This window comes from Tenrec ecaudatus, chromosome 6 (genome assembly GCF_050624435.1).
Source record: "Tenrec ecaudatus isolate mTenEca1 chromosome 6, mTenEca1.hap1, whole genome shotgun sequence".
Classification (NCBI taxonomy): domain Eukaryota; kingdom Metazoa; phylum Chordata; class Mammalia; order Afrosoricida; family Tenrecidae; genus Tenrec; species Tenrec ecaudatus.
In genome coordinates, this window is record NC_134535.1 from 53,751,006 (window position 1) to 53,773,738 (window position 22,733).

The window sequence follows — 22,733 nt, forward strand, 5'->3', positions numbered from 1 at the left end:
CGTTATGAAGTAGCAACGAAAATGTTAGGATTGGGGTGTCAGCACCACATGAGAAACTGTGTGAAAGGGTCGCGGCACGAGGAATGTTGAGAACCACTGTCATAGACCCCAAACTACAACCCAAGACTTGGATTTTTCCTTTGGTTCTTCCAGATCGATCTGTGCAGATGGCATTCTTTTGGGGTTTTCTACTCCACGTTTTTGCATGTGCTCTTTGAATTCGCTGTTCGGCTCTTTTATTTCATAATTTATTTCATGGACTTTACAGCCAAGAGCAAGTTTCAGAGCCTAGTCTGACATCTGTTTTTGTCTTGTCTTTCTTTCATGGCTAAATGACCTTTACTTTCTTCATGTATGATATTCTTGATGCTATCCTACAGTTTGTCAGGTCTTCTGTCACTACGAGACAAGGCAAGGGAGCAAAAGTGAAGATTTGGACAGAGCATGTGTGGAGTTGGGAGAAGGATGAGGCTTGCTACACCTCTAAAAAGTGACACTCTTGGAAACACACCGGGGCAGTTCTGCCATGTCCTATAGGGTCTCTATGGGTTGGAATTGAGTGGATGGCAAGGAGTTTAGAATGTATAGAGTTTATAATGATATACTGGGACTACATTTCCCAGAATCCTTTGCAACCCTGTTGGAAGTTCCCCTGCCAAAGAAGTTCCTTCGAATCTCATGTGTGTAGTTTGGGGTCTATGAGAGTGGTTCTCAACCTTCCTCATATGCAAGGGGAAGACAAGAAATACCAAACCGGCTATGTGGCCTAGGAAGGATTTCTTTCTCCTAGGATTTAATTTTAAAAATTCTCTTCTGTGTGCTATGTCTTCCAAAAGTAAATCTTTCCTTTTGTAAGACACAAACCTGATTCCAGTAACACTACTGTTCAATGAGTCAAATCTATTCTGGGACTGTTCTTGATCATTTAAATGAGATATAGTCAAGGTTGTATTTTTGGCTCTTGTATACTTGTTTTAATTTTCTTCAGCTTCAACTTGAACTTGCATATGAGGAATTGGCAATCTGATCCACAGTCAGCTCATCGCCTCATTTTGGCTGATGATATTGAGCCTCTCCATTGTCTCTTCCCATAGATCTAGTCAGTTTGTTTCTTGTATATTACATCTGGAGAAGTTTATGTACATAGAGGACATTTCAGTTATTGGAAAATAGATATTTGAGAAGAAATTGTTGGTTTTTAAAAACTCTAGCACATGATCTCAAGTTTTGTTTTTATCACCAAGGACATATTTTCCAATTACTGTTCCTTCTTCTTTGTTTCCAACTTTTGCATTCCAATTGGTAATTGTCAATGCCCGTTGACTACATGTTTGATCAATTCCAGCCAGAAATTATTAGAGTTTTCATTGCTAGCTTTAGTGGTTGGTGTGTAAATTTGAAAACAGTTGTAGTGATTGGATTTCTTTGTATGTTTGTAGACCATATCACAGACAGCATCATACTTCAAGATAGATTCAGGAACGTTCCTTTTAAAAAAATCATTTTACTGGGGGCTCGTACAATTTTTATCACAATCCATCCATTCATCATGTCAAGCACATTTGTACACTTGTTGCCATCATCATTCTCAAAACATTTGCTTTCTACTTGAGCCCTTGGTATCAGCTCCTCATTTTTCCCCCTCCTTCCCTGCTCCTCTCACCATCATTACCTTTGATAATTTATAAATTATTATTATTTTGTCATGTCTTACACTGCCTGCAGCATCTTTTTTGATGATGAATGGGAAGCCATTCCTCTAGGACTTGTCATTCCCAGCACAGTAAACCTCGTGATGACCTGATTCCAAATGACCAGCACTAGTCCAGTTTGGCGGGAGTCATGTTTTGCACATTCCAAGTTCCAATCATTAGTAGATGTTTGCAACTCTTTCTTCTTGCTTGATGCATGGAAATGGAAGTCCCAAAGGCTTACTCCATCTAGGTCATAGTTGCCGACTCTGCTTCCTGGGGGCAGCCCTTCCCACGTTATGGGTTGAGTCCCTGCTTACTTGAGGGACTCATCTTCTAGCTTGGCCTTTGATAATGTGCTGCCGCTATTCATAAAGGGCTCAGGATCTGATCATGTTCCACTCCAATTGATAAGCTTTTCAGTGGCCAATTCCTCACAAGTGGACCTTGTATTCAGCCTTTTCTTAGTCTGGAAGTTGTGTTGGCTTGGTGACCCTGCTCGGCCCTGGTGTCTCTGCTGGTATTTGAGAGACCGGTGACATCGCTTCCAGCATCACACCAACAAGTAGTTGCCACAGAATGACAAACCACAGAGAAGTGGGTCATAACAAATTATGGATGGCCTTAAAAAGAATGAGATTTCCAGAATACTTCATCTTGCTCATGTGAAACCTGTATAAGGACCAAGAGGGACACTTATTCGAGCAGAACAAGGGATGCTGTGTGCTTTGAACTTGGGAAAGGTATGCACCAGGGCCTTGTCCTTTCACCATATTTATTCAGTTTGTACACTGAGCAAATCATCAGAGAAGCTGGCTTATATGAAGAAGAGTGCAGTAACAGGATTGGAAGAAGGCTTGTTAACAACCTGTGATCTGCAGATGACACAACCTTGATTGCTGAAAGTGAGGAGGACTTGAAGCAGCTGCTGATGAAGATCAAGGACGGTAGCCTTCCGTATGGATGACAACTCAATGTGAAGGAAATCACCCCCACAACTGGACCCCTGGGTAGCGCAATGTCAGTGGAGACAAGATTGAGGCGGTCAAGCATTTCATCTTGCTTGGATCCACAATCCGTGCTCATGGAAGCAGCAGTCAAGCAATCAAAGGGTGCATTGCTTTGGGTAAATCTGCTGCACAGGATGTCTTTAAAGCATTGGTGAACAAGGGTGTCACTTAGAGAACGAATATTCACTGACCCACGTCATGGTATTTTCAGTGGCCTCATAAGCATGTGAAAGTCGGACATTGAATAAAGATTGAAGAAGAATATATGCATTATGGTGCTGGCGAAGCAGATCGAAAGTGCCATGGACTGCCAAAAGAACAAACAAATCTGTCTTGGAAGAAACACATCCAGAATGCTCTTAGAAGTAATAACGGTGAGACTTTGTCTCACTTACTTTGGACATGATGCCAGGACAGATTTGTCCCTGGAGAAGATATCCTGGTTGGTTAAATGGAGGGGCAGTGGATGGAGGAGATGGATTGACACAGTGTATAGGGATCGCATTATCAGTAAGAGCTAGTAGTGGAGCACATCCTCTGGACCTGAGGTCTCTGCACAGTGAAGCTCCTGGATCCAGATGACAGCTATATCACCAGAGGAGCAGCAGCAGAACCAGAAGCCAAAGCATGTAATAGAGTGGTGGATTTCCCAGCCCATGGAGCAAGTAAGATGGGTTTTTGTGCAGGAGGCGGGTTTGTGGAGTAGGGTGCCTCTTGGCACTTAACTGGGGAATTTAGACTTGCTTACCCATGGAAGTAGAGCTGAGTGACTTCAGGCTAAGACTTACAGAAGCGAAGTGCCTCTGGGCACTTAATTTAGGGAGCTGGGTTACTGACCCACGGAGCTTGAGCTGAATGCCTTTGGGTTGAGACTTACAGTGGAGTAGTATACCCTTTGGGGCATTTTTTAGTAAACCCGAAAGAACTTTGTAATATGTCCTGTTCAAACAACTCAACCTTGAGCATTTCTCACTGGCATTACAACCTATTAACTTCCTTAAGTAAAGCCTTTAGTAATGAATTTTGTCTGTGTGTCTGTGTAGTGATTGCAATGGATATTGGAATCCATAATAGAAAACATTAATTAATTAATAGGGGACATTAATTAAAACAACCCAAGTGCCCAAACTCAGCTGTATCAGTCAGAAGACCTGATACCTTATTGAACCTATTTCCTCATCTGCATAATGGGAATGATTACTCCTGTTCCATGGATAGGTATTATTATGAAATAATAATTGTATACAAATGAATATGTGTCAGTGACTGGCACACAGGAGATTGATACTGTTACTATTATTACATCTTCTAATACTTCTGTAAGTATTGTAGCTCGTTCCTGGTTCTGAGTTCTTATCAAATGCTAGGCAAGCACTGTGCATACATCCATACTGTGGTCTACATATCCCTTATGAAACTTTAAAATCATGATTTATAATACGAGTGTTGCTATGTATCAGTTTAACTAAACAAGAACCTCAGTGAAAAAGGGTGATTTGAATACACTGATATTTCTGTTTACATTTCCTTACCTGAAATTCCTCATTATATTTTAAACAATCTGTTCTTTGGTTAAGAAAAAATACCATATTTCAGTAGGTCTTAATGATGACTGTGCCTAAACTATTGAATGGATATTAAGAATTGGGACAGATGACTCTATAGAATAGTTTAAGAACCTGCTTTTCAAATGTGGTGAAGAAAGCTGATGGTGCCCAGCTTTCAAAAGATATAGTGTCTGGGATCTTAAAGGTAAATAAGCAGCCATCTAGCTCAGAAGCAACAAAGTCCACATAGACAAAGCACACCAGCCTTTGTGATCATGAGGCGTAGAAGGGATCGATTATCAGGCATCAAAGAACAAAAAATCATAACATTGTGTGCTCACCTTCCCGATACGATCGCTGAAGACAAATGGGTGCATCAAGAAATGCGGTGAAGAAAACTGATGGTGCCTGGCTATCAAAAGATATAGCATCTGGGGTCTTCAAGGCTTGCAGGTAAACAAGCGGCCATCTAGCTCAGAAGCGGCCATCTAACATGGAAGAAGCACACTAGCCTGTGTAATCATGAGGTGTTGAAGGGATCAGGTTTCAGGCATCAAAGCACGAAAAATCATATCATTTTGAATGAGGGGAAGCGCAGAGTGGGAACCCAAGACCCATCTGTAGGCAACTGGACACCCCCTTACGCCGCCATGGCATTTAAGGATACCGGAAAGACACCTGTGGAACCAGAGGTGGCCATTCACCGAATTAGAATTACTCTGACCAGCTGCAACGTGACATCCTTAGAGAAAGTGTGTGCTGACTTGATCAGAGGGACTAAGGAGAAGACCCTGAAAGTGAAGGGACCAGTTAGGATGCCTACCAAGACTCTGAGAATTACAACCAGGAAAACTCCCTGTGGGGAAGGTTCTAAGACCTGGGATCGATTCCAGATGAGAATCCACAAGCGTCTCATTGACTTGCACAGCCTGTCTGAGATCGTGAAGCAGATCACTTCTATCAGTACTGAGCCTGGAGTAGAGGTTGAAGTCACCGTTGCAGATGCTTAAATAAACTATTTTAATAAATTGATTTATCCATTGGTTAAAAAAAAAAAAAAGCTTCCTCGGGCCCCCTCCCCCTACTATCATGATCCCAATTCTACCTTACAAATCTGGCTAGACCAGAGAATGTACAGTGGTACAGATAGGAACTGGAAACACAGGGAATCCAGGACAGATGAACCCCCCAGGACCAGTGCTGAGAGTGGCCATACTGGGAGGGTGGAAGGAAGGTGGGGTAGGAAAGGGGCACCAATTATAAGGATCTACATATGACCTCCTCCCTAGGGGACGGACAACATAAAAGTGAGTGAAGATATGACAAAATAATAATTTATAAATTATCGAGGGTTCGTGAGGGAGGGGAAAGCGGAAAATGAGGAGCTGATAGCTCAAGTAGAAAGCAAATGTTTTGAAAATGAGGGCAACAAATGTACAAATATGCTTGACACACATGGATGGGTGTATGGATTGTGATAAGAGTTGTATAAGCCCCCAATAAAATGATTTAAAAAGTTATTAATGGGGACATTTTAAAAGGGTCAAACTAAAGATTAAAATACATTGTGAGTGAGTCAACAATTTCATTTTGACCCTGATTAAAGTAATATTACAAGCTTTCAAAAAAGAACCTGCTTTTGGGTAAAAAGTCGTAATTGAAACACAAGCATTAGATAGTGTGACAGGTAGTTTTATTGTGTCAACCTGGCCAATAGAAACATGTGGGATTAAAAGGTTGCTGTTTGATTGAAGGGCAAAGAGATAAATGGCTCAGCAAGGCCCACCCCTCTCTCTCTTGCTCTCTGGTGATTGGACCAACATGCGACAGCTTTAGCTAGTTCTCTGGCTCAACTTGTGAGCTACACTACCTGCGGGACAGCCAACCTGTGGGTCATGTCACTAGAGCTTGAGGTTCGAGACCTGCCTCACCGTGCTGCTGGTATATACATCGCTTGAGCTTGAAGCTGGCAGATCCTGTCGTCCCATCTAGTCCTGCTTTGCTAAACTCCTGAGCTCTGCTGACTCTTGGTGACTCACCCTGCTGTTTGCTGCCTGTGGGTGGACTATGCTTGCATTGCCTGAGGGAAGACTCAGCTGTCTGCTTCCTTGACCTTGGACCCAGCAGCCCTTGTGAGCAGGACTTCCAGTATATTAACTGTTCCACGGAAGTGAGTTGAACTGAGTCCTCTGTACTGTTGTGTGGATTAATTAGCTGTTATATTCCTTCATGCTCATCTATCTATCTATCTATCTATCTATCTATCTATCTATCTATCTATCTATCTATCTATCTATCTACCTATCTATCTATGTGTCCTGGTTTTTTTCTCTAGAGAACCCTATCTAACACAGTTGTCAATTGTTTGAAGTATTTTAGAATTTGACATAACCCTTCTTGACTCTGCTTTTTTGTAGATACAACCCTTTTATATCAACTTACATTTGTCCAAAATTTCTGTATTCTTTAGTAGGCAGAAAGGAAATATTTCCTGTTTTAGATTATTTTTGAAGAAGCCTAGAATCCACGACCTTCAATACAAGGGTACATGATGTATTAACAACAACAGTAGCTTTGATGATTCTCACATAGTTGCCTCAAGTTCAAGTGATAAGTAGAAGAATTAATATTTCCACCCCAGTTTCCTTAGTATGTGACCATGGGTAATTTAATGCTTCCAAGTCCCAGTTTTCTCATCAAGGGATGAGAAACAAAACTTACTCCAAAGAGTTGTTGGGAGGATTAACTAAATAAATGCACACATGAGTATAAACATGATCAACACATGTTCTTATTGTTTTTAGGTGTAGTTGAGTTGGTTCCAACTCATAGCAAAAGAACAAGATATTGCCCAGCTCTGGGGCATCCCCCCCATTGCTATTATGTTTGAGTCCATTGTTGCAGCCACTGTGTCAATCCACCTCTTAAAAAAAATCTTCCTCTTTTTCACTTCTCTGCTTTACCAACCATGATGTCCTTTTCCAGGGTGTAGTCTGTCCACAGTATGTGTGAGAAGGCTCACCATCCTTGCTTCTCAGGAGCATTCTTGTTCTACTCTCTCAAGGCAAATTTATCTGTTATTTTGGAAGTCGATGGTATTTTCAATATTCTTCTTCAGCACCATAATTCAAACACATCAATTTTTCTTCAGTCTTCCTTATTCAATGTTAAGTCTTCCTTATTCAATTCAATTCAATTCAGTTTTCAAATGCTTAGGAGGCAATTGAAAATATGATGACTTAGGTGGGCGGTGTCTCTTAGTTCTCCAAGTGACATTCTTGGTCCTCCATACTTTAAAGAGGTCTTGTGGAGCACATTTGCCCAGTGTGATATATTGTCTGATTGCATGGCTGTGTCTTACAGGACCATGGACTGTGGTCCCAAAGAAAATGAAATCCTTGACTTCAGTCTTTTCTCCATTTATCATGATGTTGTCTACTGTGAGGAATTGGGGGGTTTTTTTGTACATTGAGTTGAAATTCAGACTGAAGGCTGTCCTTTTTGATTTCTAGACTTGCTTTCAGTAAGCAGTGTTGTGTCGCCTGCATTTGGAAGGCTTGGCTCAAATTGTTAAAGACTCAAGGCTTACCACCTGTAACTATCGCTATTTTCGCCTACTTGGAACGCCATTAGTTTTATTGTGAAGGCTACCATTAAACCTCTGTTAATTTCACAGTGGTTTTTCACAACATTTTGCTAGAGACTCCATTACCAGAGGTGAGGATAATAGAGGAGGTAATGGCATTAATTAGGATGTCGGAAGTAAGGGCTAGCAGACCATTCAGTACTAACTGGAGAAATTAAGTGTGTTAGACACACAAAATATATACCTGAGGATCTTGAGAAGCAGGGTGGGAGGAGGTTTAAGCTGATTTGAGACTCCGGGAGATTCAGGAAAGAGCTCTGCCTCTCTCCTACCAGTCAAAGAAAGAAGGAAGAGACACCTGTCCTGGCTGGAAAGACTTCAGCTTCTACACGTATTTAGTGACAAGGATGAGAGCCTCTTGTCATAATTTATCCCAAATGGCGCCTCCTGGCCATCATTCTCAATCTTTGGGAATGTGTGTGTGTGCGCGCGTGCATGTGCGCAGGAGAGAGACATGTGTTATGTATATGCATCTGTGTGATATGTATGTGGTATCTGGAATGTGTGTGCTGTTTTTGCATGTACTGTGTGTGCATGTGTGTGTCTGTATGTATACAGGTGCAGTTGAGTTACAGAGAACCAAGGCTCTGTAGTTCTAGGTTTTATGTCTCTTTCTACTTTCCTTTTTCATTTAACAAGCACTCATTAAATATTTCCGCTTGCCAGGATCTTTGATCAAAAGTCCAGTGAAAAATCTTGAGTAAGACACAACCCTTGCTTCCAGTGAACTCACTGACAAAAAAATTAAAATAAACCAACAAATACGAGGGGTTGTCTTTTTGCAGAAATTTAAAGCTATTATGGAGGGAGAAGAAAAGAATGGTGAAATACACTTGAGGGGCTGGAGAAAGGCTTTCAAAGTAATTCTCTCTATGTGTTAAAAGGACCATGTGAAATTCAATAGTGAACCAAGGCTTTTGTCCCCAAACTCAAATCTTGCTGTCGAGTTGATTCTGACTCATAGCAACCCCATGTGTTCCAGTGTAGAACTGGTCCACAGGGTTCTCTTGGCTGTAATCTTAATGGAAGCAGATTGCCAGGGCTTCCAAGGAGATGATGCAAAATTTGAACCACCAACCTTTAGGTTAGCAACTGATGGAAAACTGCATGTGTCACTCAGGCTCCAGCTACCAACTCCCTTACCTGCCAGCAAGTAGATTCTTATTCATAGAGACCCTGTAGGACAGGGTAGAACTTCCCTAAAGGATTTCCTAAGCATTAAACAAAGCTTTTAATAATACCCATTCACTTGGGCAGCACTATGCCTCTTGGACAAGACATGCCACACCAAAGCAAAGAGTTTAGAAGCAGAGATTAAAAGCAAAGAAAATAGGAAATAAGTGGCAGTCTTAAATTGCCAATAACTGGGCACCTTCAAATTTGGAAATTTGAACCATAGTCCAATGACTTCCAAATCCATAAGCTTGGGCTCATCATCATCTGCTTCTCTAAGTCCCAGGGGGATCTCAGTTCCTTTAATCTGCCATACGTGTGCGTTTAAGGTAAAATCCAGCTTGCTTAGATGGCTTCCAAATGAATACTCTTGATGTGGTCTAAAAGGATGTTGTGCGCTGCAAAGGAACAAAGTCCAAAGTCCCAGTTGTCTGTAGCATGCTGCTGGGTCATCGAGGAAGGCGGTCATGTTTCCACCAATGTTAGTATAGGCTGGATGCGGTTTCAGCAAAGATAGCAACAAGGTAACTGATTGTTCTCTTCTCTTCAGTATTTGCCTTAAAGGAAGACTCCTAGCTGGTAGAAGCTTCTGGTGCCAGGAAGCCATTAAACATGTGGGTATGGCTAGCAATCAGGGTCACTTAGCTCATGGTAGTTGGCACGTGGATGGTTATAGTTTGCATTCTAATTATTTAAACTGAGATATTCTTGTTCAGGTTGGACGCACGGTGAGTAGAAGACCTCTTTCCCCAAGAAATAAGCGGGACAAAGTCTTTGGAGAATGGTCTCACTGAGCTGGTAAGTTAGTTTTCTCTGGATTTTGATAATTTCCCCAGTTCTTCTGCAATTCCGCAATGCCCTGGCCATTTTCTGGTAAGTCGTGGTCTTCCGGTTGCCTTGCCTTTCCCCCCAAAGTTCTGCAAGCCTCTCTTTGTTTGTTGACACAAACTGAAAGATGCCCTTGCTTCTGTCTACCCACTGAATACAAGAAGCCATCTATCTGCGGGTTACACAGGGATTCAAGAAGGTATTCAAACAGTAGAAGCTTCTTTCGGCCTTTTCCTCCCTTTTGCTGGAGAGTGGCAGCTTGCGTTAGCTGGCTTTCAGCGATATTCCGCAGTGATGGATGGATATTTGCTCCATACAGTAGTCTGCAACATTGTTGGTGATGGCTTTCCAGGTATGGGCAGGCTCTTCTGCCGGCAGCACTCCACAGCAGCTGGGGCTCCCTCGGACCTGAGCGCAGTGGTTGATGAAAGCCAGGTAATTTTTGTAGTCATGTTTGATTAATAAATTGGGTGATTCTGTTCATGGGAGTGCTATCTTGCATCCAAAAGGGCCAGACGCCAGGAGTCTTAGCTTTCACCGAGATCAGCATTAAATCCTTACAGAAACAGACATCCACAGAGTCTTCTCACAGAGCGCCTGTGTCACTGTGGTTCCTTAACCCCGATCTAAACATAGATAAAAGCCTTAACATTGAAATGAGCAATGAGTTGAAACTCATTTGTGTCGCTGCGTAATCGCTGAGTGTCGGTTCCGACCCATAGCAGCAACTCTGTATAAAACTGAACACAACACTGCTTGCTCCTGTACTACCCTCCTAGCAGTTACGTGTGAGCTCATTGTTGCTGCCGCTGTGTCGATCCATCTCAGCAAGGGGCATTTTTGTTTGTTTGTTTGCTGACCCTTTACCAAGCACGGTCTTCTTTACCAAGGACTGGTCTCTCCTGATAACATGTCTAAAGTATGTGAGATGAAGTCTCACCATCCTTGCTTCTAAGAAGCATTCTGGCTGTACTTTTTCCAAGACGGCTTTGGGTGTTTTTCTAGCAGTCTATGTTATTTTCCATATTTTTCTCCAACACGATCATTCAAACGCTCCGGCTCCTTCATTCAGTGTCCAGCTTTCACATGCGTATAAGGTGATGGAAAATTCCATGGATGGGGTCAGACTCACCTTGGCCACGTCTTTGCTCTTCAAAACACTAAAGAGGTCCAGCACAGCAGATTTGCTCAATGCGATGGGTCTTTTGATTTATTGACTGGTGCTTCCACAAGTGTTGATTTTGGATCCAAGCAAGATGAAGTCCTTGACAACTTCACTCTTTCCTCCATTTAGTGTTCTAGTTGTAGGGATTTGGGTTTTCTTGACATTTAACTGCAATCTATAGCGAAGGTTACAGTGTTTGATTCTCATTAGCAAGTGCTTCCAGTCCTCCTTATTTTCAGCAAGCAAGGTGGTATCATCTGCTCATAAACCTTCTAATAATCCTGATGCAACCTTCTTTTTCCTGTAGTCCTCCAGTTTCTTAGATTATTTGCTTAACATACAGATTGGGGAGGTCTGGTGAAGCATACACTCTTGACACGCACCTTCCTGATCTTAAACCAGGCGGTGTTCCCTTGTTTTGGTCGGATGACTGCCTTTTGGTCTATGTACAGGCTCCATAGTTACTCTAAATTCAAAGGCAAGTTTCTTCTGATATCCAAGTATTCTTTTCTTTCTTGTCTTTTTAATATCTTTTTGCTTTCTTCATGTATGATGCGCTTGATGTCATCCCGCAGTTCTCCACATCCTCTGGTACTAATGTTCAGTGTGTTAAATCTATTCTTGAGATATTTCCTAATTCACATGGGATATACTCAAGGTGTTATTTTGGGTTTCATGGACTTGCTGTTGTTTCTTCAACTTGAACTTACACGTGAGCAATTGATAGTTGATCCACAGTCAGTGCAGAGCCTTTATTTTGGCTCCACATATGGAGTTTCTCCAGCATCTCTTCCCACAGAGGGAGTGCATTTGATTCTTACATATTCCATCTGGTGATGTCCATGTGAATAGTTGCCATTTATGTTGTTTAAAGAAGGTATTTTCGTGAGGAAATGATTGGTCTTGCAAAAGTCTATGCTGTGACCTTCAGCTACTTTCCATCACCAAGGCCACATTTCTCAACTACTGATCCATTTTTCCCTCCTCCAACTTTTTAATTCCAATCACCAGTGCATCTTAATTGTATGCTTAGTCAATTTCACACTAAACAAGCTGGTAGAATTTATGTTTTGTCCATCATTAGTTTTAGTGATTGGTGTATAAATTCGAATACTAGTTGAACTAACTGGACATCCTTGTATGCATATAAATATCCTATCAAAGATAGTGTTCTACTTAAAAATCTATCTTGAAATGCTCTTTCTATGTTGAGCACAATGCCATTCCTCTCGAATTTTTTCGGGCACAAGAAACCACACAGATGCTCAATAAGTCACGGTTGTTGATGTTGGGTGCTGTAGCATTGGCAACTCTATCAATTCCATGTATAATTCAGTGCCATTGGTTATAGTCTTCATGTTGTGAAATCATTATTGATATCCTTTTGCAAATTATTCTACCAACATTAACATAAATTCAATGCTCCCTAAAGCAAAAACGTCCTCATTCACCCATGTAACCATTGATCAACTCTGGTTTCTTTTTTCAGTTGTTTTCTTGATGTGATATTCATATATTATTCACTTCCATAGTTAAGTTGCTGTTTAAAAGACTTGTGCATACATAATCACAACAGTTCTAGGGCACCTCACCTCCTGAATTCATTGTTCACTACCCAATTTTCCTCACCCTCCCCACCCTCCATCTCCAATAAACCATTTTATCAGTTAATGCCTTTATGTATCCACTCTTTTTGTGCTTCATAAACTGGGAAACATAACAGAAAGAATAAAAAACAGGAAGAAAATGAAACAGAAAGAAAAATACTACTAATAATAATATAAAGATAAAAATAAAGAGTAAGAAAGAAAAGACCATCAGGAATATTAAAAAAATGAGAGAAGAAATTTCTGTGATAGAGCAAGGAAGAGATAATTAAGCTTTGAGCAAATTCAGGTTGGGTCAAGAGAGAGGTCAACTGACCAAGGGTTATATTATACCAAGTTTACAGGAATCTCTGTCTGATAGTAAAACTGTTCGAGTCCCCTGTCTATGGCCAGAGGGGATCTGCCAGAAGCTTAATCTGACCAGAGCAGTGGTTCTCAACCTTCCTCATGCTGGGACCCTTTAATGCAGTTCCTCATGTGGTGGTGACTCCCAACCATACAACTATTTCATTGCTACCTCATAACTGTAATTTTGCTACTGTTATGAATCATAATGTAAATATCTGATATGCAGGATATATTTTCATTGTTACAAATTGAACATAATTAAAGCATAGTGATTAATCACAAAGCAATATGTAATTATATATTGTCACATATTTATTTCTAATGCCAAATAAATGAAATTTTGTCTTGAAGCATGGTGTAGCATGGGTAACGGTCTTAATACGACAGCAGTAAACTACACAGCAGTAAACTGCATTGCTGCATTTGCGACAGTCTGTGTAAACAGCCAACATCAGAGTGAAGGTTGAGATAGAGGAGCGGTGTCTCAGTTCCTAAGACCATCAGAAATATGTACTTTCTGTTGGTCTTAGGCAACCTCTGTGAAAGAGTCATTTGACCCCAAAAGGAGTCGTGACCCACAGGTTGAGAACCACTGGAGTAGATACTCTGCAGATGGATTCTGGGCTTCCATTGTCCTCCATAGCATTCTACAAATTGGGGTTCACAATTGAAGTGTGGAAACTTTCCCCTTCTTCATAGTTGGATTTTGCTATTGTCATCTTTGGCTGGTGTGCTGCTGTTGTTGGAACATCTCAATTGGCATTCAGTGAATTCCTGGAAACCTTTTCTTCCCCTAATGCCTTCAGTGTATCTTGGACTTCTGACTTCAAGACCTTTGGTTCTTGGTCATATGCTACCTCCTGAAATGGTTGAACATCAATTCCTTTTGGTACAATGACTCTGTATAGTCCTTCCTTCTTTCCTTGATGTTGCCTTTGCCATTTAACTTCTTGCTCATACATTTTATATTATTACAACGCAAGCTTTTAATTTTATCTTCAATTCTTTCATCTTGAGAAATGACAAATGTATTTTTCCATTTTGATTTTCTGATTCTAATTCTTGACGTACTTCATCAGGATATATTCCTTTGTCTCCTCAAGCCTCTTTTGATCATTTCTGCTACTTTATGCTCAAGAGCAAGTTCCATAATCTCTTCTAACACTCATTTTGATCTTGTCTTTCTGTCCTGTCTGCTTAGTGGCCTCTTGGTTTCTTCATGTATAATATCCTTGATGTGATCCTACAACTTATCTTTGGTCATTACTGCTCAATAAATCAATTCTATTTCTTAAAATGGTCTCTGAATTCAGCTGGGCTAGATTTGTGGCCTCTCTTCCATTAGTTTCTGTGCACCTTTGAGTAATGATTGTATTAACTGGTCTTTCTTCTTGCATCTAGATACTATCCCGTCACTCATAATGTTGTATTTCAGGATGGATCTTGGAATGACTGTTAGACCATGAATGTGACACTCGCCTGGTTCAGTTTGTCATTCCCGCGATGGGCAAGTAATGGTCTGTTTCACAGTTGGCCCTGGCCTTCTTCCAGCTCATGATAGTGAGTTTCCCATTGTCTCTTTCCATAGGTGTAGTCTTTCCCCATATACTCCAGTGAAGCCTACGTGTACCGTCACTGTTTATGCTGTTGAAAAAACTTATTTGCAACAAAACAAAACAACCTATTTGCAACGTACAAATAAATCGTTGGTCTTACAAAAGTCTACCATGTGGTTTCCTGTATTGTTCCTATGACCAAGGCCATATTTTCCAACTACTGATCCTTCTTCTTTGTTTACCACTGCTGCATTGCAATCACCAGTAATTACCAATGAATCTTCATTGCAAGTGAGATCAATATAGACCACAGAAGTTGGAAAAAGGAATGATTGTACTACACATCTTGATATGATGGAACTATTGGAATTGTATATTTTGATTATGTCCTAATAAAACTGCTTATAAAAAAGTTGGAGGAAATCTTCAATTTGTTACCTTTGGCATTAGTGGTTATGTGAAGTTGAATAATGATTGTATTAACACATCTTTCAGGATTCAGGATACATCTTGAAATGACTCTTTGTCAAAGAATTCAATGCTATCTTTGTTCCGTTTGTCACTCTGCACAGTAGACCGCATGACTGTCTGATTCAAAATGGATAATATCAGTTGATTTTAGCCCACTAATGCCTAAAATGTCCATCTTTATGAGTTTCTCATCATTTGTAACAACTTCTAACATTCCTGTATGTATCCCTTGTACAGTCCATGTTCAGATGATTAATGAGTATTTGCATCTATTTCTTCTCATTTTCAGTTGTGTCACATTCAGCAAATGTAGGTCCCCAAATCTTTACAGCATCTAAGTTGCTAATGGCAACTCTGCTTGAGGAGAGACTCATTCCCATTGCATTTGGAGTGCCTTCCACCCCGGGGGTCTCCTCTTCTGGCATGGGCCATCATTTTTAGAATTTTTTTAAAAAAGGAGCAATAACTCCTTCTTCCTGGTTTATCTTAATCTAGAAGATTCACTGACACTTGTCCATCATGGGTGACCCTGCTAGCATTGGAAATACCAGTCACATAAGTCCAGCATTACAGTAACAGGCAAACCACCAAATAAGACAAAATGACAGAGGAGTGTTGGGTTGTTAACTGACTTTTAAGTTCGCCCCTGACTCATGGGACCTCTATGTACCTGACTCATGGGACCTCTATGTACCTGACTCATGGGACCTCTATGTACAATGGCTGAAATGCTGTCAAGTCCTATGCCATTCCCATGATTAGTTGTTGGTCAGACCATTGTGATCCATAGGCTGTCGTTGGCTGATTTTCAGAAGTACATGAATATACTAATTTTCATAGGTCAGGCACTAGCTTTTGGTTAGCTCAAACCAACAATTGTTTAGACCTTAACTTACCCACAACATTCTTTTTCTTCCTTTGGTGCATGGTGAAAGAAATCCTCTCTTGTGAGAGAGCATGTGTGTGCTTTGCCAGAGCCCCTCCCTGGTCCAGCCCTCCCCATTACACAGCCCCTTAGTGTTGCTCTGGAGATGCTCAGCCGCCAACTGCCTTCTCTAAGGCCCCCGTGTTTGACATGCGGTGTGTAGACTGGAGATGCCAGCCCTTTGACCACTGACGGGCACTGGGCAGTATCTCCGTGGTGGTCCTTTCGCTGCTGGAAGGTTCCTCTTCTCAGAACCCGAAGATCAACAAAGAAAAGCAATCTGGTCTCAGATGATAAGTCTCCCTTGGTTGGTGGAGAGCAGAGACATGGGCCCGGAGGGCTTTGCTGCTTTCGTAGTGCTTCCTTCTCTACAGGGATTGCGATTATGTTTACTTGAAGACGTTTATAACAAACAGTTACAAATGTTAGGGGACTTGGGCTGTGCTGGGGCCCGTGCTCTCCCTCACAGCTGCAAGTGTTGCCTCCTACATGTTATTAATTTAGAGGTAATCAGGTTTGCATCTGCAGCTGTGTAGCATATGTTTTTCTAAAACAGTCATGGCCACAGGCACCAGAACAATTAGGACTGGAAAAAATGCCAAGAAGCATTTTCTTTTCTTTTCTTTTTTCCCTTTAATGGACTGCTAGCATCTTTCTTTTATTTCTTGGCTTTGTGTGATTTTACCATTAAAGAGAGTATAACACACAATTCTTGAGCACCTACAATGTGTCTGAGCTTGTTGCTTTGTGTAAATGTTATTTGATTTAAATATACCACATTGTTTTTTTAAAAATTGCTCTAATTTTATTAGTGGGGAGAGAGGCCGAGGCCAGAAATGCTTCTGTATGGTAGGCAAGCGTAATACAGTCGAACACAGGACAGCCCATCTATCACTACAGTAGAATGTCACACCAGGGACCAAACCTGATTTGATATTGTGGTCTGGAAGTTACCATTGCTTTTCCAAATTTCAATTGAATTCTAGACTGTTCTTAGGTTACTTTAATGAAAAAAAAATACTATTACCTAAGAGTAATTTGATTTTTGACTCCAACACAAAAAGTCTTTACTTTTTTGGAGAATTTTGTAGAATTGAACAGATTGAAGATTCTCTGGGGGGGGGGGAGGAGGGGACAAAAAAAACCCCAACTGAGTTATGGTGTCCAGATGATAGATGCACCAGGAACCAAGCTTGTGGCAGAGAAGTCCTGAGACCGCAGGCTGTTCTCTTGGTGTTTAAGCATCTTTTTCTCTTCACTGTGATGCTTTCGGTCTCTCCCCTCCAGTAAGGGCGTCAATGCAACTAGATGAATGTGAAGATTTACCTAACTAAATTAACCCAGGTATCGAACTGTATTTATTTATTCATTAAACACACAATTTCAATTTATTGTAGAATTTGCTCCCTAGTTTTCCCTGAGTTTCCTGAACTGTAGTGGGCATGCTCAGGAGTCTGTCGACGATACCCTTGGGTCAAATCCTGCTCTTTGCAGGCAGGCCTGTGGCTGCTTCTATACACACTGGCACAATAAGGTAGCTGCTACAAACAAGCCTGGCTTCAGGAGCCTCTGACGCACCCAAGTCCACAGGCCCTGCGCTCAGAAGGGCCACATGCTTGGTGCAGTCCTTTCCAGAGCATTAAAGTTATTGATGATTTTCTGAGCAGAGGGTCCCAATATTTTCAGTTTGCATTGGGTCCCAGGGACAGACTGGACAGACCTTGGGGGTGGGGGTGGGGCAGTGGTCAAGCGCTAGGACACTAGGGAAGGTTTGCCATTTTGACTCCCCAGCTGCTCCATTTTTTTTTTTGTATCAATGCACAGGCTTTTTTGTATCGTGTATTACTTTTTTGTATCATGTATAGGCTACAAATGGCTGGCCCCTGATCTAACCGGTCTTATGTTTTCTCATAATTTTTAAGTATTTCCATTTTTTAAGGTGTTTAAGAATTACCTGGAGATTTTTTTAAGTGTATACACTTGAGCCCATATTCAGAGATTCTGAATCAACAGAGGCTTGCTATGAGGCCCAGGGAACTACATATTAAATAAGCTTCGAGATGGTTCTGACACCCGAACTATTCCTCAGGTTCTTCTCCCTCCAGCCACACCTGGGGAGCCCCTGGGGGCTCTTACTGCTTTAAGTTGAGAGCCAAACTGGCGTCCCTGTCCTTCGCGCCTCCCTTTTCCGATCCATTTCTTAACACGGCGGTCAGGTTACTTGTCCTCCAAACAGTACTTTAGCATTTCTGCTGCCTGGCTCAAGATCTTCTCGTGGTTTCCCACCCCTAAGTCCGAATGCGTATGTCTAATATTCCAAAACTTCCCACGTTGGTGTCTATAGAGCCCCTTGCAGAACATTTCCTTACTCACACAGCGGGGCACCGAGGCAGCAAGTGTCAGAGGCAAAGGCCAACTCTGCTTGGTGTGCCCTTGTATAACCTCCAAAGTCTTCACCTGGAAAATTGAGGCAATAACTTCCCATGAGGCATCGAGAGGGGAGAACATCATTTCTCTAGTGCACCACCCCCATATGTATATTGTAGTCATCAGCAAACACCAGCAAACAAATGGAGGGGCATTTGTACAAAATAAGGACCATGCCTGCTCGTCACACTGTGGTGGCTGTCTTACTATGACGTTGGGAGCTACATCCATGGTATTTTGAACACGATCAGGGCTACCCATAGCAGGTAGATTTCAGCAGAGCTTCCAGGCTAAGATAGACTAGGAAGAAATAAATGATGATCTCATTCCCAAGATTAGCTGATAAGGGGCTTATGGGGGACAAAAGAACATTGTCCAATAAGGTGCTAAAAGATGAGCCCCCTTGGTTGGAAGAAAGCACACAGTAGGCACAACATTGAACTCGAACATATTACCGCTGGTGAAGAAATGGGACAGATTCCATTCTGCGTCGTCATACATAAGGTTGCCATGAGTCGGGGCCACCTCAATGGCAACGAGCACTGGTCACGAAAACAATTCTCCCAGAGTGCCAAGGTAGAGGGAGACAAGGAAGAGTGAGGACTGGTCACGGGTTAGAGGAGACTAAGGAGACTTGACAACTAAGGCAAAGTGAGACCCTGGATTCAATCCCAGCTCAGAAGGAGGTTTCCATAGAAAAATTGGAGAAATTCACATCAGGTCTATTTTCTAGCTACCAATAATACATCAATGTTAATTTCCTTTTTTTGATAGTTGTCTTTTGGTTGTGCGGGGTGTTACCATTAGTTGAAGCGGAGCGAGGGATAGAAGGGGACTTTTCAAGTTTGGTAACATTTATGTAAGGCTGCAATGAGTTCAAAATAAAAAGTTAAATTGGGTGTGTCCAAGTTAGATTTATCGATAAAAAATTGAGAAAATAACTAAATCGGAGTTGTAAGACAACATGTAGTAATAAAATCTGGCATTCTGCGGGAACATAGTATATGCCACCCACAGGGGGCTGTATATTCATAAAATCATTATAATAACCCTGTGTAGCAGGTAAGTTTTTTCTCAGGTACAGTGTCCTGCATCCAAATTCCAGAAAGCAGTTTTCTATTCCCTGCTTCCCAGGCAGATCCACTTTTGGAGTCTGTAGGCTTCCTCAGGTCTCTGGACTGAGAAACTCCCATTGCCTACACTACTTCTAGCACACAAATTTTGTGAAATTTTGTCTTGTTCATTTTACTTGTATGTCTTATAACTCCAGCTAGAAATTGATCTTTCGAAGCAAGGAGTAGGTTTTGTGGCTACTGGGATATCTCACACAGCTGCATATCAAGAAGCTTGGCTACCCCAAAGAGCTCTCTACTAACAATGATGGACATGCCGTAGTGTCTTGTGCTTACAATTGTGCATACCCCCCCATGCCTTGTACTAAGAATCTTGTACCCCATCATGCCTCGTACTATGAATCCTGGTTCTGCTATAGAGTCTGGCTTTATGAATCTTATGATGCCTTTTGCTAAAATTTAATACTTACTTTAGGTAAATTGACAAAAAATTATCGAGCCAATTGGTTGGTAAAAATAAGCTTCTTCCTAGTCCCTCTATCTCATCTTCAAGATATCTAGAATGGTTCATTTTGGCTGTCCTTGGCACATGCTTGCTAATCGGACGAGAGGTGGAGGCCTGGGAGAAGGGGGAATATTAGCAGTTGGCTTCAGAAATGGCTTCTTGGAAAGGCATATACAAGGGGGGGGGGGCTTCAAAAAGTTTGTGTGATATTCCATTATTCTTTATTTCCAGCTCCCATGAACTTTCTGAGATCCTCTCATATTTCAAAGACATATGTATTGATTTCTAAAGTGAAATCCAGCATCCATACATTTTAAAAGTTAATCTTAAAAAATACCTTTAGTTGCCTAGAATAGATGGCAAACTTCCAGTCAATATTATTAATAAAGGTGTAAACAACCCAATAGAATGTTGTAAAGAGTAAGCCAATACTCCGCCCAAGAAGATTCATGGCATTCCGAGAAGCATATGGAAAGGTCTTCAACACCATCAGTCAGTAGGAAATAGGCGTGGGATTGCCTGCTGAACGGGCCGCAAGGTTCAAGTCCACCAGCTGCTCTGTGGGAGGAAGTTGAAGCCATCTTGCTCCTGTAAAGATTTACAACCTTAGAAAACCCTACTTAGGACTGTTTGGAGTTGGAGTTGATTCAAGGGCAGTGGGGTTTGGTTTGTTTAAGTCATGAGGAAAATGCAAACCCAGCAAGGGAAATGCCAAATGCCGGCAAGAATGTGGTGTAACTGGATTTCTCACACATTGCTGGTGGAAATGAAAAAATGGACAGACAGCTTTAGACAATTGGTTGGCAGTTTCTTAGAAGTGAAACATCTTCTAACTACATATCACTAAGGCCTGATGGCTCAGTCTTTAGAGGGCTTGGCTGCTAACTGAAAGCTGAGGGTTGACCCTACCGTCTGTTTGAAAGGAGAAAGACTAGCACCCTTGGAAATTCCATGGTGTAGTCCAACTTTGTCCGGCAGGGTCACTGGGAGTCAGAATAAACTTGATGTCCGTGGGTTGGAGTTTTGTACCATACAATCCAGTTGGAAACCACCAGGCTGCGCTGAGAGGGAAAGACTGGGCTTGCTACTCCCGTAACCCCGTGAACAGTTGGCTTTGATAACTCACAGGGGCAGTTCCACCCTGTCCTACAGAGTCACTATAAGTCAGCATCGACTCGATGGCAGCGACATTGCAGCAGTCCTACTGCCAGATATTTACACAAGCGGCGCGATGATTTACGTTCACACAAAAACCTGCATGTGAACGTTTACAACAACTTTATAATTCCTTAAAACTGGTGATGAAGACCCCAATATCTAAGCTGCAGTGCATTTTTATTTTGGAAACCATTTCTTAACTTAAAAAATGAAGGGATCACTCATTGGCATACCAACATAGACACAATAGATGGATTGACTTCAAATATATGATGCTAACTGGAAAAAGCCCAATAGAATCAGCTACATGTTGGTATGATTTCCTTGATATGAATTCTGGACAAGCCCAAACTATAGGGACAGAAATCAGATCAATGGTTGGCAGGGACTGGAGTTGTTGGGAAGGGACTGAGCTCATGGAGTCTGTAGCTGATTGTGGTAGTAGTCACACGACTATGATTGTTAAAATTCATAGAATGCTACACTTAAATAAAGCCAATTTTACCACATGTAAATTACAACTCTAAATAACCTACCTTACAAAAACTACAGACTTAATTTCTTTAACATTTAATTTCCTGTGCTGCTACCAAATAGTCGGAGTAGATAGGACAACCTAGTATGTAGGTAGATCTTGGTTTGTCTTGGACAATCTCAGTTAGTTGTTCTGGTGATCCAGGTGCTTTAATATTTGCTATAGACAATAGAGACCTGATCCACATGATAAATTATGTAGTTAATTTGGGTGATCAACTTGTGGCACTTTGGGCAAACCCTTGTGATACCAGGTCACATATGTTACTCTGGGTGAACTCGAGAAACAAATTAATAGACACTCATATGTGTATAAGAGAGAGTTGGATATAAAGGGTAATTGTACTTTAAGAAAGCATCCCAACCCAGTCCAGTCCAAGTCCATAAGTCTGATATTGGCCCATATGTCTGATACCAATCTATAAAGTCCTCTTCAGACTCACGAAACACATGCAGTGACACCAAATGCAGCATGATCACAGGCCAGTGGGTAAAAAAGTCTTTGTGAGCATCTCAGGGCTGGCAGGAGTCTCCACACGGCTGCTCCAGCACCCAGAGCTGCATCAGGATAGGTCCGTGTGACTTCTCCTCAGGGATGTCTCACAGGGCGTCAGCCTTGTCAGTAGAAGTCTCGGGAATTCTCAGGAGAAGGCCATGCCCACACAGAGGCCTCGTTGGCTATACAAAAATTGACACACTAGACTCCACCCCTTCACTCTTAATCCTCTCAAGTCCCAAATTGACACTAGATTATGTAACTGCCACATCATATAAGAGAGTTTTTCAGGATAGTGCAGTGTTAACCTTTCTCTGAGTAAAAACATAAGAGAACATCTTTGACTGATAAAACATGTGACATGGACTTTGGAATTGAATAGATGTAGGATTAACGAGCAGCACTGCTCCTAGCTAAGTGGGCATGATATTTACTCTGTAACTCCACCTGTAAAATAGGCATTTTACTATCTGACTTGCAGGAGCGTTGTAAGAAAGTGACATGCAAATTGTTAGGGAAAACTTTGCTGGCCAGATGTTGCTTTGACCCCAGTCACCTTGTTGCCATGGGTAC

The 22,733-nt window shown here is 41.6% G+C and overlaps 1 protein-coding gene and 1 pseudogene across 1 annotated transcript; one reads left to right on the plus strand and one right to left on the minus strand.

The window, feature by feature from the left end:
• The first annotated feature begins 4,898 nt into the window (after positions 1–4,898).
• LOC142450812 (small ribosomal subunit protein uS10-like) lies at positions 4,899–5,258 on the plus strand. Its single transcript, XM_075552756.1, has one exon. The coding sequence runs from the start codon at positions 4,899–4,901 to the stop codon at positions 5,256–5,258; it is 360 nt and encodes a 119-aa protein (XP_075408871.1).
• Positions 5,259–9,691: 4,433 nt separating this feature from the next.
• Positions 9,692–15,969, minus strand: LOC142451402 (transcription factor Spi-C pseudogene; annotated as a pseudogene).
• Between the last annotated feature and the right edge of the window lie 6,764 nt (positions 15,970–22,733).